Genomic DNA, 15,209 nt, shown 5'->3' with positions numbered 1-15,209 from the left:
ATGAATTGTAATTTTTATTTGTAACAGTAAAGTAAAAAAACAAAATAATGAATTAAACATTGCTTCAGTGTGCTGAAGTAAAAATAACTTCTTTCCGTGACATTTTAAGCTTAGTGGTTAGTGCGACATTATTACAGCTCGGAGCATCGAAGTTTGGAGTTCAATTTTGATGTCACCTGTAAGGATTTTGAACATCCTCCCAGTGATGTGCATGCATTTTCTCTGGGTGCTCCGTTTTCCACCCATGGTCTAAAGACGTACCAGTTAGTAGGCTAATTGGTCATTGTAAATTTTCCCATAATTAGGCTAGGGTTAAATAGGTAGGTTGCTAGGTGGCATGGCTTGAAAGGCTGGAAAGGACTGTTCCACGCTGTATCTCAATAAATAAATTAAAGTGGTGAGAATTAATTGAGTATTAACTGAGATTTGATTAATACAACTTGAAAAGAATTGACAATGCTGTCTCCATACTTACTGTTGTGATTTCTTCATTGCAGATCCCAGAACCTGCAACTTGGTTTCTTGTGGAAATCTATGAAGTGGGATCAGGAGCTTTGATAAATAACAGTGCTCGATTCATAAACATTACGGTTTTAGAGAGTGATAGCCTTCACACGTTGATCTATTTTGCTTCAGGATCTCGGTTTTCTGTGGTTCATCAGGAGACCACATTCGTTCGCCTACAGGTTGACAAGAGTGCTGTTTCAAGTACAGTTGTAACTGTCAGTTACAAAACACAGGTGTGTACAAGAAGAAATTTCTTTTTCCAGTTTGTGAAGCGTGTTCCTTACGTTTACACATCTCACCTGAACTCTGAACTAATTCCACAACCTACACATTCATGGTTTTCAGTATTAGTTTTTGATTGTTTTTTATACTTTATATTGCATATTTTGCTTATTAGTTGTTTGTTGGTCTTTGTGTTTAGTTTTTCCATAAGTTTTACTGTATTATATTATTTTCCTGTAAATCTCAGAGAAGTAGGTGATGACATCTACATACCTTAATAATGAATTTACTTTGAACTTTGGTTTCCAGATGATTGTCAATACCTTTGAGTTGTTCATAGTTCCTAACTTATAAAAGTAGTGAAATCATTTCATTTTCACTCCAGGTTATTTCTGGAATGAAACTGCAGCGAGCAAAACAGTTTTGAATTGTCTTGCTGCTTATTTTTTGCCAACCATCGGTGACAAATATCACTGCTTTTTTAACACAAGCAGACACAAATGATGCTATTTATTAAACTGTTTGTTTTAAGCACGGTGCAGTGTCTAACAGCCACACAAGTGCATGTGTCTAACACTGGTTACAAACTGTTTGGCAACAATTTCCTGCCCCAATTAAATGGCATAGCATCCCAAATAAACAAAGGGACTCCCGGCTATTTTCTCAATTAGTTTTTGTTCTTTCAAAGTTGTCCTAAATAAGCGGCTGCCCCAATCAACCGATGGACCGATTAACTGGAATCCACTGCACATGTTTCTATTTCTGTTGAAGAGTTTTTACAGATTTTGTAAATAACATTTGTAAGTAATTCACAATGGTGTAATGTGTAATAGCAGAATCAATCTGTGTTTATAAAATGGAAAGACAAATAAATACTGTAATTTTTCATTAACCTTTTGTTTTATAGGAATTAACAAAGGCTGAGCTGGTGGGTCAGACATTAATATCACCAGCAATTGCTGCAATGGATTTTGCAAAATCGGAGGGCAGTTTAACCTTTCAACCAGAACAGTTAAGAATTTCATTGGATATTGTCCTTACTCCAGAACTAGCATCTTCCAATCCATTGCCCAAACGATTCCAAGTGGTGCTGTACAATCCGACGCCAGGAATTCAGCTGGATGAGGATTTCAATGTAGCAAATATTACAATAGTCATGGACACTAACTCTCAGTTCCTCTGGGGTTTAGTTGATCAGTTGCACCAACCCCCTAGTGATGAATTAATAAATGAAGTTCTTCAGAAACTGCAGAGCAAGATTACCGTGGAAACCACAAGAGAACAGCTCGGTGCAGTAACAGAAGTATTCAGAAAGGTGAAACTTAGAATTTAAGTCAAGCAATTTGAATCTCAATACCATAATTATGTTGCTATTTTTATAAGAGAACTGCACAGCCTTTTTTTTTCAAATGTACTTGTAATACAGTAATCCTGGGCAGCGATATATCTTGACAATTTGCCTGAACATGCAGCAGTTAGTATATTATTGGTTGGTTGTCATGTCCTATGATGACAGGCGACCTGTGCGGGAGAGGTTTTAAAGTGGAAAAGCTGTTGCACTGGGCAGTTCCATTCTCTCAGCCTCAGAAGTCTGGGTCCAGTGGCATAAGTTGATGTCACAGCTGGGGTCTTCCTTGGTTGCAGTGGATGACCATGGCTTCTCCTGTGCCTCAAGATGGCCCTCACTCCCCATTCCCAACATCATTTGCTCCTGCCAGATTTAGAAATGCACTCTGCTCCATGCTGGGAAATACAGTACTGTGCAAACGTACTTAAGCACCCTAGCTATGTATTGTATATGTGCCCGAGACTATTGCACAGTACTGTAGTATTGCGCAGTGCATAAACAATAAGGTGCAAAGTCATAATGAGGTAGATTTTGAGGTCAGGAGTCCATCTTATTGTACTGGGGAAAACATTCAGTAGTCTTATAGCAGCAGATAGAAGTTGTCATTGAGTCCCGGCGTATGTGCTTTTGGGCCTTCTGCCAAATGGGAGGGAGGAGTAGAGAGAATGTCGGAGTAGGTGCATGGGTGAGGTTTTGATTATTCTGGCTGTTCTAAAAAGGCAGCAAGAAGTGTAGACAGATACAGGTTTATTTTACCCATTCATTATCTTATTAAGCCTTCTAATGATAGTGTATCTATTCTATCTACTTCACTTTGAGGACTGTATTAGTCTGTTAAGAATTCTAATTTTGCTAATGTCCCTGGAGGAAAATTGTATTCAGCACTGCTATGTTATTTAGGCACTGAAACAGAATGTAATAGATTATTTTACTCATAACCTATTAGGTGATCCAAGAAGGAGAAAAGAGACCTCTTGATGATACCGGCATTAGACTATTGTACAATAATCTTTGTGCACTACTGGATGCCACCCGCAAGGATACCAAAGGGCTTAGTCAGCTGGTTGAAGTGACTGAGAGATTTGCCTTCTCACTTCTCACTGGTGTAGAATGTGGATCGCCTGGCCAGAGGTAAAATGATTCAAAGTTTTCAGATTTTAATGGATTAATTCATCGAGCAGCAGCTTTTATCTCAATATAAAAATTGCATTTCGTGCTTCGGATAATGAATACATGACAGCTTTTAGTAAGAAACTAGCAGTATGCCTGATGTTCTGGTGTGTGAAGGAAGAGAAGTAGGTGCAGTTACTTCGAGAAAATGCCCTAAAAACTGAAAGAGCTAAAGGTACATAAGTCACCCAGACCAGATGAACTGCACCCTAGATGTAGCTTTAGAGATTGTGGTGGCATTAGAAATGATCTTACAAAAATCATTGGACTCTGGCATGATGCCAGAAGACTGGAAAATTGCAATTGTCACTCCACTCTTTAAGAAAGGAAGAAGGCAGCAGAAAGGAAATTATAGACCAGTTAGCCTGACCTCAGTGGTTGGGAAGATGTTGGAGTCAATTGTTAAGGATGAGTTTATGGGGTACTTGGTGACACAGGACAAGATAGTACAAAATCAACATCATTTCCTGTCTGATGAACCTGTTGGAATTCTTTGAGGAGATTACAAGTAAGATAGATAAAGGGGATGCAGTAGATGTTGTGTATTTGGACTTTCAGAAGGCCTTTGACAATGTGCCACACGTAAGGCTGCTACCAAGTTAAGAGCCTATTGTATTACAGGAAGGTTACTAACGCACTGGCTGATTGGTAGGAGGCAGTGAGTGGGAATAAAAGGATCCTTTTCTGGTTGGCTGCCAGTGACTAGTGGTGTTCTGCAGGGGTCGATATTGGGACCACTTCTTTTTATGCTGTATATAAATTATTTAGATGACGGAATAGATGGTTTTGTTGCCAAGTTCACAGGTGATACAAAGATCGATGATACAAAGGTAGTGTTGAGGAAACAGGTTGGATGCAGAAGGGCTTAAAAAGATTAGGACAATGGGCAAGAAAGTGGCAAATGAAATACAATGTTGGAAAATGCATGGTCATGCACTTTGGTAGTAAAACCTAAATGTGTGGACTATTTTCTAAATGGGGAGAAAATCCAAAAACCTGAGCTGGATAAGGGGCCTGGGAGTCCTTGTGCTGAACGTCTTAAAGGTTATCTTGCAGGTTGAGTCGGTGGTGAGGAAGGCAAATGCCATGTTAGCATTCATTTCAAGAGGTCTAGAAACAAAAGCAAGGATGTGTTACTGAGGCTATATGAGACACTGGTGAGGCCTCACCTTGAGTATTGTGAGGCACTGAGGAGGGTCCAGAGGTGGTTCACAAGGATGATTCCAGGAATGAAAGGGTTATCATACGAGGAACGTTTGATGGCTCTGGGTCTGTACTCGCTGGCATTCAGAAGGATGGCGGGGGGGGGATTTCATTGAAACCTTACAGACGTTGAAAGGCCTAGATGCGGAAAGGATGTTTCCCTTGGTGGGGAGTCTCGGACAAGAGGGTCAAGAGGGAAGGAAGCCTCAGGATAGAGGGGAGCCTTTTCAAAGTGGAGATGAGGAGAAACTTCTTTAGCCAAAAGGTGGTGAATTTGTGGAATTTGTTGCCACATGCAGCTGTGGAGGCCAGGTCACTGGGTGTCTTTAAGGCAGAGATTGATAGGTTCGTGATTGGACGTGGCATCAAAGGTTACGGGGAGAAGGCCAGGAACTGGGGTTGAGGAGGAGGGAAAAAAGAATCAGCCACGATTGAATGGCGGAGCAGACTCAATGGGCCAGATGGTCTAATTCTACTCCTGTGTCTTATGGAAACATTATAAAGATACACAAGAATCTAGACCTATGTATATAGTGTTTTAAATTATAGAGTATTCTATAAATATAATTCACTGACTCTATAACTCATCTTTTCAGTATTACTTATTTAATAATAATTATTAGTAGCATTTGATTGTAATTTTCATTGATTCCATTCTATTTCTTTGATCTACTGTGAATGCCTGCAAGAAAATAATTCTCGAGGTAGTATATGCTGACATATAGGCACTTTGATAATAAATTTAATACTGTATATGGTAACATATAAATACATATCAATATAATTTGACATTGAACTTTTGGATATAAATAAATGGAGACATTTGAGCCATTTTTAATCCAGTGTAGAACTGCTGGAAGATCACCGCGAGTATCAATCACATTGTTCTTATAGGCTGTGATAGTTACTCTGATACATTGAGAGTAAGAATTGCTAATTAGAAATTAAATTATATTTCTGATTCTGAAAACTCAAAATCTGTGACAATATGAGTTATTTTCTTCTTTGCTGGCAGTATTTGTTGTCTAATTTTGTTTTGCAATATACCGATTTTTGCCACATGAAATATTTGCTGTTTAGTTTTGCTTTAATGGATGGAGGCATAGAGCACTACAGCACAGAATCAGGCCCTTCAGCCCTTCTGTGCCAAGCTATTATTCTGCCTAGTCCCATCAAGCTGCGCCTGGGCCTTAGTCTTCCATACCCTTGCCATCCAAATTTCTCTTAAATGTTCCACTCAAACCCTCATTCACCACTTCTGCTGGCAGCTCATTCCACACTCTCACAACTGTCTGAGTGAAGAAGTTCTCCCCCAGGTTCCCCTTAAATATTTCACCTTTCACCCTAAAGCTTTGACTTCAAGTTCTAGTCTCACCCAATCTCAGTGGGAAATAAAAGCCTGCTTGCATTGACCCTATCTCCAATGTCTGGATCATTGGGATTGCTTCTAGGGAATGCAAAACCTGTACAAAAAGGACGGGTTGCACCTTAACCTCAGGAGGTCCAATGTCCTTACAGGCAGGTTTGCTAGAGCTGTTGGAGAAGGATTAATCTAATTTGGCAGGGGGATGGGAACTGGAATTATAGGGTTGAGGATGGAGCAGTTGGTATACAAGTTGATGCATTGCGTAGTGAGATTGAGGGAGGATAGGCAGATAGGGCAAAATTGCAGCCACTGGGATGAGTTGAAGTGTGACGTGGGACAAAATCACAAAGGGTGATGAGTACAGGACTGAAAGTGTTATCTTTAAATACACCTAGTATACAGAATAAGGTAGATGATTTGTAGCACAATTAGAGATTGGCAGGTACAGCATCCCAGGCATTTGAGTCATGGCTGAAAGAAGATCATAGTTGGGAGCTTAACATCCAAGGATACACCTTGTATTGAAAGGACAGGCAGGTAGGCTGAGGGGTAGGACAGTTCTGTTGGTAAAAAAAAATTAAATCAAGTCCTTGGAAAGAAGTGACATAGTATCGAAAAATTGTAGAACCCTTGTGGGTAGAGTTAAGAAACTGCAAGAGTAAAAAGATTCTGATGGGAGTTCTGTAGGCCTCTGAACAGTTGCCAGGATGTGAACTACAAACTACAACAGGAGATAGAAAAGGCAAGTCAAAAGGGCAATGTCACAGCAGTTATGGGCAATTTCATTGTGTAGATAGATTGTGAAAAGGGAGGATAAGATGGCGGCACGACGCAACGTGCACGGCCTCTCTGGAGAATGGATATCCGTTACGTGTTAAGTAGGGATCCGCGAACAATCCTGATTTGATGGAGACAGACGTGAGAGCGTGGAGGAACATCTGGAGAAACTTCTGAAATGCCCGTTTCGCTGCCGCTGCTACTGTGCAGTCCGGAATCTCCGGAGGAGAAGGCCTCCGAGACCTCGGCTTTGCTTGTTTCGGCGGCCGGGACGAGGTCGAAGGCGCTCGGGAGGCTGTATCAGAGGGGCTGGTCGGAGGCTCGGAGTTTTCGGACGGACTCAGAGTCTGCTGTTGTCGGGTGCTTCCGAGGCATTGTCAGTGCCTGGAAGTTTATGGCAGGGAGAGTTCTCCCGTTTGCTGCCTGATATCGGGACGATTGGAGTCAATCGGGACTTGAGACTTTTTAAACCGTGTCCATGGTCTGCGTTTATCGAATTACAGTATTGCTTTGCACTGCTGTAACTATATGCTATAATTATGTGGTTTTGTCAGTGTGGGTCTTGGTTTGTCCTTTTCTTTGTTTTGTGATATCACTCTGGAGGAACATTGTATCATTTCTTAATGCGTGCATGCATTTTCTAAATGACAATAAACGAGGACTGAAAAAAATCAATTTGGTGCTGGATCCCATGAGAGGGAGTTTGTAGAATGCCTACAAGAGGGCTTTTTAGAGCAACCTGTGGTTAAGCACACTTGCCCACTTGGGGAAAGGCAATTCTGGATTGGATGTTGTATAATGAACCAGGTTTGATTTGGAAGCTTGAGGTAAAGGAACCCTCAGGAGGCATTCATCATAATATAATAGAATTCACTCTGCAGTTTGAGAGAGAGAAAATTAATCAGACGTAACAGTATTACACTGGAGTAGAAGAAATTACAGAGGCATGAGAGAGGATTTGGTCAGAGTTAATTGGAAGGGGACATTATTAGGCATGATGACAAACAGCAATGGGGGAAATTTGGAAACACAGGAAGGATACATCCCAAAGATGAATAAGTGTTCTAAAGGGAGGAGGAGGTAACCACAATTGGCAAGCGAATTTGAGACAGCATTAAAGGAAAAGAAAGGGCATATAATAAAGCAAAAATTCATGGGAAGTTAGATGATTGGGAAGTATTTAAAAACCAACAAAGGTCAACTAATAAGCTATAAGGAGAGAAAGGATGAAATATGAAGGTAAGCTAGCAAATAATATAAAAGAGGATACAAAAAGTTTTTTTTCTGAATAAAAGAGAGTAGATATTGGACTGCTGGAAAATGATGCTGGAGATGTTGTAATGGGGGACAAAGAAAAGGCAGGTGAACTTAATAAATATTTTATGTCAGTCTTCACTGCAGAAGACACTAGCAAAATGCCAGAAATTCGAGACTATTAGGTGGTAGAAGAGAATGTAGTTACTATCAATGAGGAGAAGGTACTTTGAAAACTAAAAGGTCTTAGGTAGATCAAGTCAAGTCAAGTCACTTTTTATTGTTATTTTGACCATAACTGCTGGTACAGTACACAGTAGAAACGAGGCAACGTTTTTCAGGACCATGGTGCTACATGAAACAGTACAAAAACTACACTGAACTACATAAAAACAGCACAGACAAAAAACAACTACACTAGACTACAGACCTACCCAGGACTGCATAAACTGCACAAAACAATGCAGGCATTACAATAAATAATAAACAAGACAATAGGCACAGTAGAGGGTAGTAAGTTGGTGTCAGTCCAAGCTCTGGGTATTGAGGAGTCTGATGGCTTAGGGGAAGGAACTGTTACATAGTCTGGTCATAAGAGCCCGAATGCTTCGGTGCCCTTTCCCAGACAGCAGGAGGGAGAAGAGTTTGTATGAGGAGTGCATGGGGTCCTTCATAATGCTGTTTGCTTTGCAGATGCAGCTTGTAGTGTAAATGTCCATAATGGCGGGAAGAGAGACCCCGATGATCTTCTCAGCTGATCTCACTATCCGCTGCAGGGTTAGCAACACACACAAAATGTTGGAGGAACTCAGCAGGCCAGGCAGCATCTATGGAAGAAGAGTACAGTTGATGTTTCAGGCTGAAACCCTTCAGCATATTTTGACCTGAAATGTCAAGTATACTTTTTTCCATCGATGCTGCCTGGTCTGCTGAGTTGCTCCAGCATTTTGTGTGTGTTGCTTGGATTTCCAGCATCTGCAGGTTTTCTCCTGTAGGTAGGTAAGTCACCTGGACCAGATGGCCAACACCCCAGGGTTCTGAAAGGGGAAGCTGAAGAGATTGTGGAGGCATTAGTAATGATCTTTCAAGTATCACTAGATTCCGAAATGGCTCCAGAGGACTGGAAAATTGTAAATGTCATTCCACTCATTAAAAACGGAGAGAGACAGAAGAAAGGAATTTTTATAGGCCGGTTAGCATCAGTGTTTGGAAAAATATTGGATGATGTTTTGCGGTACGTAGAAGCACATGGTAAAGTAAGCCTAAGTCAGCATGCTTTCCTTAAAGGGAAATATTGCCTGACAAAATGTTGGAATTCTTTGAGGAAATAACAGGCAAGATAGACAAAGGAGAGTCAGTGGATGTTGTTTATTTGGGATTTCAGATAGCCTTTGACACAGTGCTGTGCATGAGGCTACTTAAGATATGAGCCCATGGTATTACAGGAAATATGCTAGCATGGATTGATTGACTGGCAGGAAGCAGAGTGTGAATTAAAGGAAGCCTATTCTGGTTGGCTGCCAGTGACTAGTGGTGTACCTCAAGGATCGGCATTAAGACCACTTCTTTTCACATTTTACATCAGCAATTTGGATGACAGAATTGATGGCTTTTTGGTGGAGTTTGCAGACAATAAAAAGATAGGGAGAGAAGCAAGTAGTGTTGAAGCTGGGAATCTGCAGAAGAACTTAGACGGATTAGGAGAATGGGCAAAGAAGTGTCAGATGGAATATAGAGTAGGGAATTGTTTGATCATGCATTTTAATAGAAGGCATAAAGGTGTAGACTATATTCTAAATGGGAAGACATTTAAAAATCAGAGGTGCAAAGGGACTTGGGAGTCCTTGTGCAGGATTCCCTAAAGATCAACTTACAGGCTGAGTCAGTGATATTGAAGACAAATGCAATGTTAGCATTCATTTTGAGAGGACTAGAACATAAGAGCCATGATGTGATGTTGAGGTTTTATAAGACATTGGTTATACTGCACGGTGTACTGTGAGCAGTTTTGGGCCCCTTATAGACCATATGACATAGGAGCAGAATTAGACCATTCAGCCCATTTAGTTTGCTCCTCCATTTTATCATGGCTGATCCATTTCCCTTTTAATCCTATTCCCCTGCCTTCTCCCCATAATGTTTCAGACCTTGACCAAACAAAAACCTATTAACCTCTTCCTTAAATGCACCCAGTGATGTAGCCTTCACAGCAGCATGTGCAATGAATTCCATAGATTTACAGCCTCTGACTAAAGAAATTTCTCCTCATCTCTGTTCTGAATGGACATCCTTCTACTTTGAGGCTGTGCCTTCTGGTCCTAGACAGCAAAGGAAACCTCCTCTTTCTAGGCCTTTCAACATTCAATAAGTTTCATTGAGATCACCCTCATTCTTCTAAATTTTAGTTAAGTACAGGCCCAGAGCCTGCAATCACTGCTCATATGATAAGCCTTTCATTCCCAGAGTCATTCTCATGAACCTTCTCTGAACCTTCTCCAATGTTGGCGCATCCTTTCTTAGCATCACTTTGTGGACATACGTTTCAGGTCTTGCCAAAGGGATTTGGTCCAAAATGTCTACTGTACTTTTCTCATAGATGCTACCTGGCCTGCTGAGTTCCTCCAGCATTTGGTGTGCGTTGCTATATAAGCTATCATATATTTATATTTAATTAGTTTTTTATTATTATTATTATTATTATTATTATTATTGTTGTGTTCTTTATCTTCTGTGCTTTTTTTTGTGAAGCATCGGATCCAGAGTAACAATGAATTCATTCTCCTTTACACTTGTGTACTGGAAATTGGACATTAAACAATCTTGAATCTTGAGTCTTGAAGGAAGAACGTCATGAAAACAGAAAGTGTGCAAGAAAGATTCACGAGGCTGTTACTTAGGCTGGAGGGCTTGAGATGTAAAGAGAGACTGCAAAGACTAAAGGGTCATCTAATAGAGGTTTATGAAATAATAGCGGGCATACTACAGATAAGTTGAATGGCCGCATCGTTTTACCCCAGGCTAAAGAGCCCAAAACTAGAGGACATAGGTTTAAGGTGAGAGGAGAAAGAATTAAAAGGATTTGGAGAGGTAAGATTTACACAGAGGGTAATGGGTGTATGGAACAGTGTGCTCAGAGCCAGGTACACCCAATGGCCATTTATTAGGCACATCTAATCAGCCAATCACGTGGCATCCAGTCAATGCGTCAAAGCATGCAGACATGGTCAAGAGGTTCAGTTGTTGTTCAGACCAAACATTAAAATGAGGAACTTAGACTCAAGAGCAGTGCAGTTGCTGGAAATCTAAAGGGAAGCACACAATGTGCTGGAGGAGCTCAGCAAGTTAGACAGCATCTATGGATAGGAATAAATACCGTAGTCAACATTTCGGGCTGAGACCCTTCATCAGTCTTTACAGTGCAAAAAAACAGAAATCATCCAGTGAGTGGCAGTTCTGAGGGCAAAAATACTTTGTTAATGAGAGAGGTCGGAGGAAAATGGCCGGAATGATTCAAGCTGACAGGAAGACGACGGTAACTCAAATAACCACACGTTACAACAGCGGTGTGCAGAAAAGCATCTCTGAATACAAAACTCATCACACCTTGAAGTGGATGGGCTACAGCAGCGGAGGCCACAAACATACACACAGTGGCCACTGAGTGTATGCTTACAATTTTTGATAGATTAATGTATTATTTATCGTATGAAATAAGAGCACAGCTTTTGACTTAATCCAATCAAAGTGACTCAATTCAACTGTTCTAAGATAGCTGCCTTAGTTTTATTTTTAATTTCTTTACTTTTCTTTCAATTCCACAGAGGCAAGACAGTTCTTGACACTTGCCAGGACCTCACTATTAAATCGTATCACTGGTATCCCCAACAAATCAATGGGCACAAGGTTGAGTGGAAAAATGGTGATTCTGTGCAAATTCCTGAGCAGTTGCTCGAAGTCTCGTCTGCAACTTCACTTGATCCAGGACATGAGGACTGTCAGTATGTGCAGTTCACAGAGTACAGCAGCCAGCAGTGGTTCCAAACCAGTGCAAAGGGAACTGCACTCAACAATAAAGTATGGATCACAATGGTTTCAGAAAATATAGATTATATACAGTCACTCATTGATTTATATTTAGGTTAAGAGGGCAGTCACGTAAAATGGGAGAAGGAACCAGCAGTCTGTTACACAATTCACTGTGTCTTTTACTGAGGGAATAGCACAGTAACATAGTGGTTAATGCAATGCTATTACAGTTCCGGACATCGGAGTTCAGAGTTCAATTCCAACATCACCTGTAACGTTGTTCTTCCTGTGAGCATATGGGTTTTCTCCAGGTGCTCTGGTTTTCTACCAGGGTCCAAAGATGTACCGGTTAGTAGGCTAATTGGTCATTATAAGTTGTCCTATGATCAGGCTGCAGTTCAATAGGTGAGTTGCTTGTTAGGCCAAAAGGGCCTGTTCCCACTGTATCTCTAAATAAAATTAAACTTCCATTGCTTTTAACTGACCAGTGCAAACCTTCTGTTACCTTTCCAAATGATGTGCTTTTGTTGATGTGTATATATATTTCTGATTTACTTCACAGTTTTGTTTATTAGTGGATCATTAAAATTTCCTTTCTGTCTGTTTGGCTGAAATGCAAGGATGAAAAGCAGTTGGGAATAATAGGCTTTCATTGCTAGTCTGAGATTTTGTCAACCATTGGAGACATTTTCAGTATCTAAAAATAATCAGAATCAGGGTTCATATCATTGAAATATGACGTGAAATTCATTCTTTTGCTGCAACAGTATATGGCAATACATAATAATGTCTATATGTATATAATTAAATTAAATAAATTGTCCGAACAGAAAAGAAAAAAAAGTGAGGAATGGGGAGACTACATGCCCCAGATGGAGCTGACTGAGTTTACAACTTTCTGCAGCTTTTTCCATCCTGTGCAATGACATCTCCATACCTGACATTAATGCAACCGGTTAGAATGCTCTCCATGCAGAAGTATCTAAATTTGCGATTGTGTCTTTGGTACTGCTGCCACAAGACAACAAATTTCACGATATTAAACCTGATACTGATTTTGATTCAGCCCACTGGTTGGTGCCCTTGTAAATTATCCGTAGGTTGTTAGCGATTCAGAAGTTAATGGACATATGAGAGCCTATAGTTTATTGAGGATGGTGCTGTTATGAATACTCTGAAAGGTGGGATAGATTCATTGGGATAAATAGTCATCTTCTATGTCACGAGAAAAAAATGAGGAGAGGATTTCAGAGAAACTAGTGCAGTACTTAATGACTGTTTCTCAATAATTGCATTTAGTTAATAAAACTCCAGGTTCAGCTAATTTAGTTTCAATGAATAATTAGTTGATTTAGTCATATTGAAGGGTAAATAATTAGATTTTCTTTTACTTTAAAATGTATTGTGAAGCAATTTTATTTTCTTGAAAAAATTGTAACCATTTAATAGTATATAATGGATGCAGTTTTCATTGCATGGTATCTCTCCAACTTTTGCTTTTTCCTAGATATTTTCAGTAAGCCTGAAGGATCGTGATCCACAACCTCTTGCAGATGGCAATGAGGTAGTCTATCGGATTCATAATCCAGATGGTGCCGTTGTTCCACGTACAGCTGAATGCCTTCTGTGGAACCAAGCTGCTGAAAGGTGGGCATTTTTAAAATCACTTTTCTGTTGAGTACCATTTCATTTCATTAAATGTGGTGAATGATCAGGCTCTGAGCTATGCAGAAGTACAGGGCGATCTGGGAATACAGATCCAAAACTCCTTAAAAGTTGCTTCACAGGTAGAGAGGGTCATAAACAGAGCTTTTGTCACATTGGTTTTCATATATCATGGCATTGATTTGGGAGTTGGGATGTTATGTTCAAGTTGTATAAGATGTTGGAGAGACGTATAAGCTGCTTGGAGTACTATGTGCATTTCTGGTCACCTCCCTACCAGAAAGATATCAGTAAGTTTGAAAAGAGAAAATTTATAAGGATATTTCTGGGACTTGGGGACCTGAATTATAGTTGAATCATTTACAACTTTATTCCTGGAACACAGAAAAATGAGAGATTTCGTGGACCACAAAAGCATAAGACATAGGAGCAGAATTAGGCCATTTGTCCTCTCGAGTCTGCTTCACCAATTAATCATGGCTAATTCTTTTTCCACTTCTTAGCCCCACTCCCCAGCCTTCTCCACGTAACATTGATGCCGTGTCCAATCAAGAACCTATCAAACTCTGCCTTAAATACACCCAACGACCCGGCCTCCACAGCTGCCTGGGGTAATAAATTCCACAAATTCACCATCCTCTGGCTAAAGAAATTTCTCCACATCTCTGTTTTAAATGGATGCCCCTTTATCCTGAGGCTGTGCCTTTTTGTCCTAGACTCCCCCACCATAGGAAACATCCTTTCCACATCTACTCTGTCTGTGCCTTTCAACATTCGAAAAGTTTCAATAAGAAGCTCTCCTCACTCTTCGCAATGCCAGCGAGTACAGACCCAGAACTATCAATCATTCTTTGTATGATAACCCTTTCATTCCCAGAATCATCCTTGTGAACCTCCTCTGAACCCTCTCCATTGCCAGCACATCTTTTCTTAGATGAAGATCCCAAACTGTTCACAATACTCGAGGTGAGGCCTCACCAGTGCCTTATAAAGCCTCAGCATCACGTCCCTGCTCCTGTGTTCTAGACTTCTTGAAATGAATGCTAACATTGCATTTGCCTTCCTCACCACTGATCCTACTTGCAAACTAACCTTTCTGTTGTTCTGCACAAGGACTCCCAAGTCCCTTTGCATCTCTCCCCATTTAGAAAATAGTCTCCACATTTATTTCTACTGCCGAAGTGCATGACTGTGCATTTTCCAACATTGTATTTAATTTCCCACTCTCTTGCCTATTCTCCAAATCAGTCTAAGTCCTTCTGCAGCCAACATGTTTCCTCAACACTACCTGCCCCTCCACCAATCTCCATATCATCTAGGAACTCGACAGCAAAGCCATCTATTCCATCTTCTAAATCAGTGATAGCATGAAAAGAAGTGGCCCCAACACCGACCCCTGCGGAACACCTCTAATCACTGGCAGCCAACCAGAAATGGATCCTTTTATTCCCACTTGCTGCCTCCTACCAATCAGCCAATGCTCTAACCATGTCAGTAACTTTCCTGTAATACCGTGAGCTCTCAGAGAGATATACAGAATGATAAGAGCTAAAGATAGGCTGAATATGTGCAGGCTTTTTCCCTCAGGCTGGGTGAGACTAGAACCAGAGGTCGTAGGATTAGAGTGAAAGATGAAATATTTACGGGGAATCTGAGGGGTCCTATTTCATT

General features: G+C 40.5%; 1 protein-coding gene across 1 annotated transcript in view; it reads left to right on the top strand.

The window, feature by feature from the left end:
- adgrv1 (adhesion G protein-coupled receptor V1) overlaps positions 1 to 15,209 on the top strand; it is a 528,099-nt gene that overhangs the window by 344,480 nt on the left and 168,410 nt on the right. Inside the window, exons 77-81 of the mRNA XM_073066702.1 lie at positions 498 to 740; positions 1,637 to 2,044; positions 3,024 to 3,208; positions 11,669 to 11,921; positions 13,381 to 13,520. Coding sequence (XP_072922803.1) covers positions 498 to 740; positions 1,637 to 2,044; positions 3,024 to 3,208; positions 11,669 to 11,921; positions 13,381 to 13,520 — 1,229 coding nt within the window. The remainder of the gene's footprint in view (positions 1 to 497; positions 741 to 1,636; positions 2,045 to 3,023; positions 3,209 to 11,668; positions 11,922 to 13,380; positions 13,521 to 15,209) is intronic.

This window comes from Hemitrygon akajei, chromosome 2, assembly GCF_048418815.1.
Source record: "Hemitrygon akajei chromosome 2, sHemAka1.3, whole genome shotgun sequence".
NCBI lineage: Eukaryota > Metazoa > Chordata > Chondrichthyes > Myliobatiformes > Dasyatidae > Hemitrygon > Hemitrygon akajei.
Note: the sequence above shows the minus strand (reverse complement) of the source record. Positions and strands in the feature narration are given on the sequence as shown.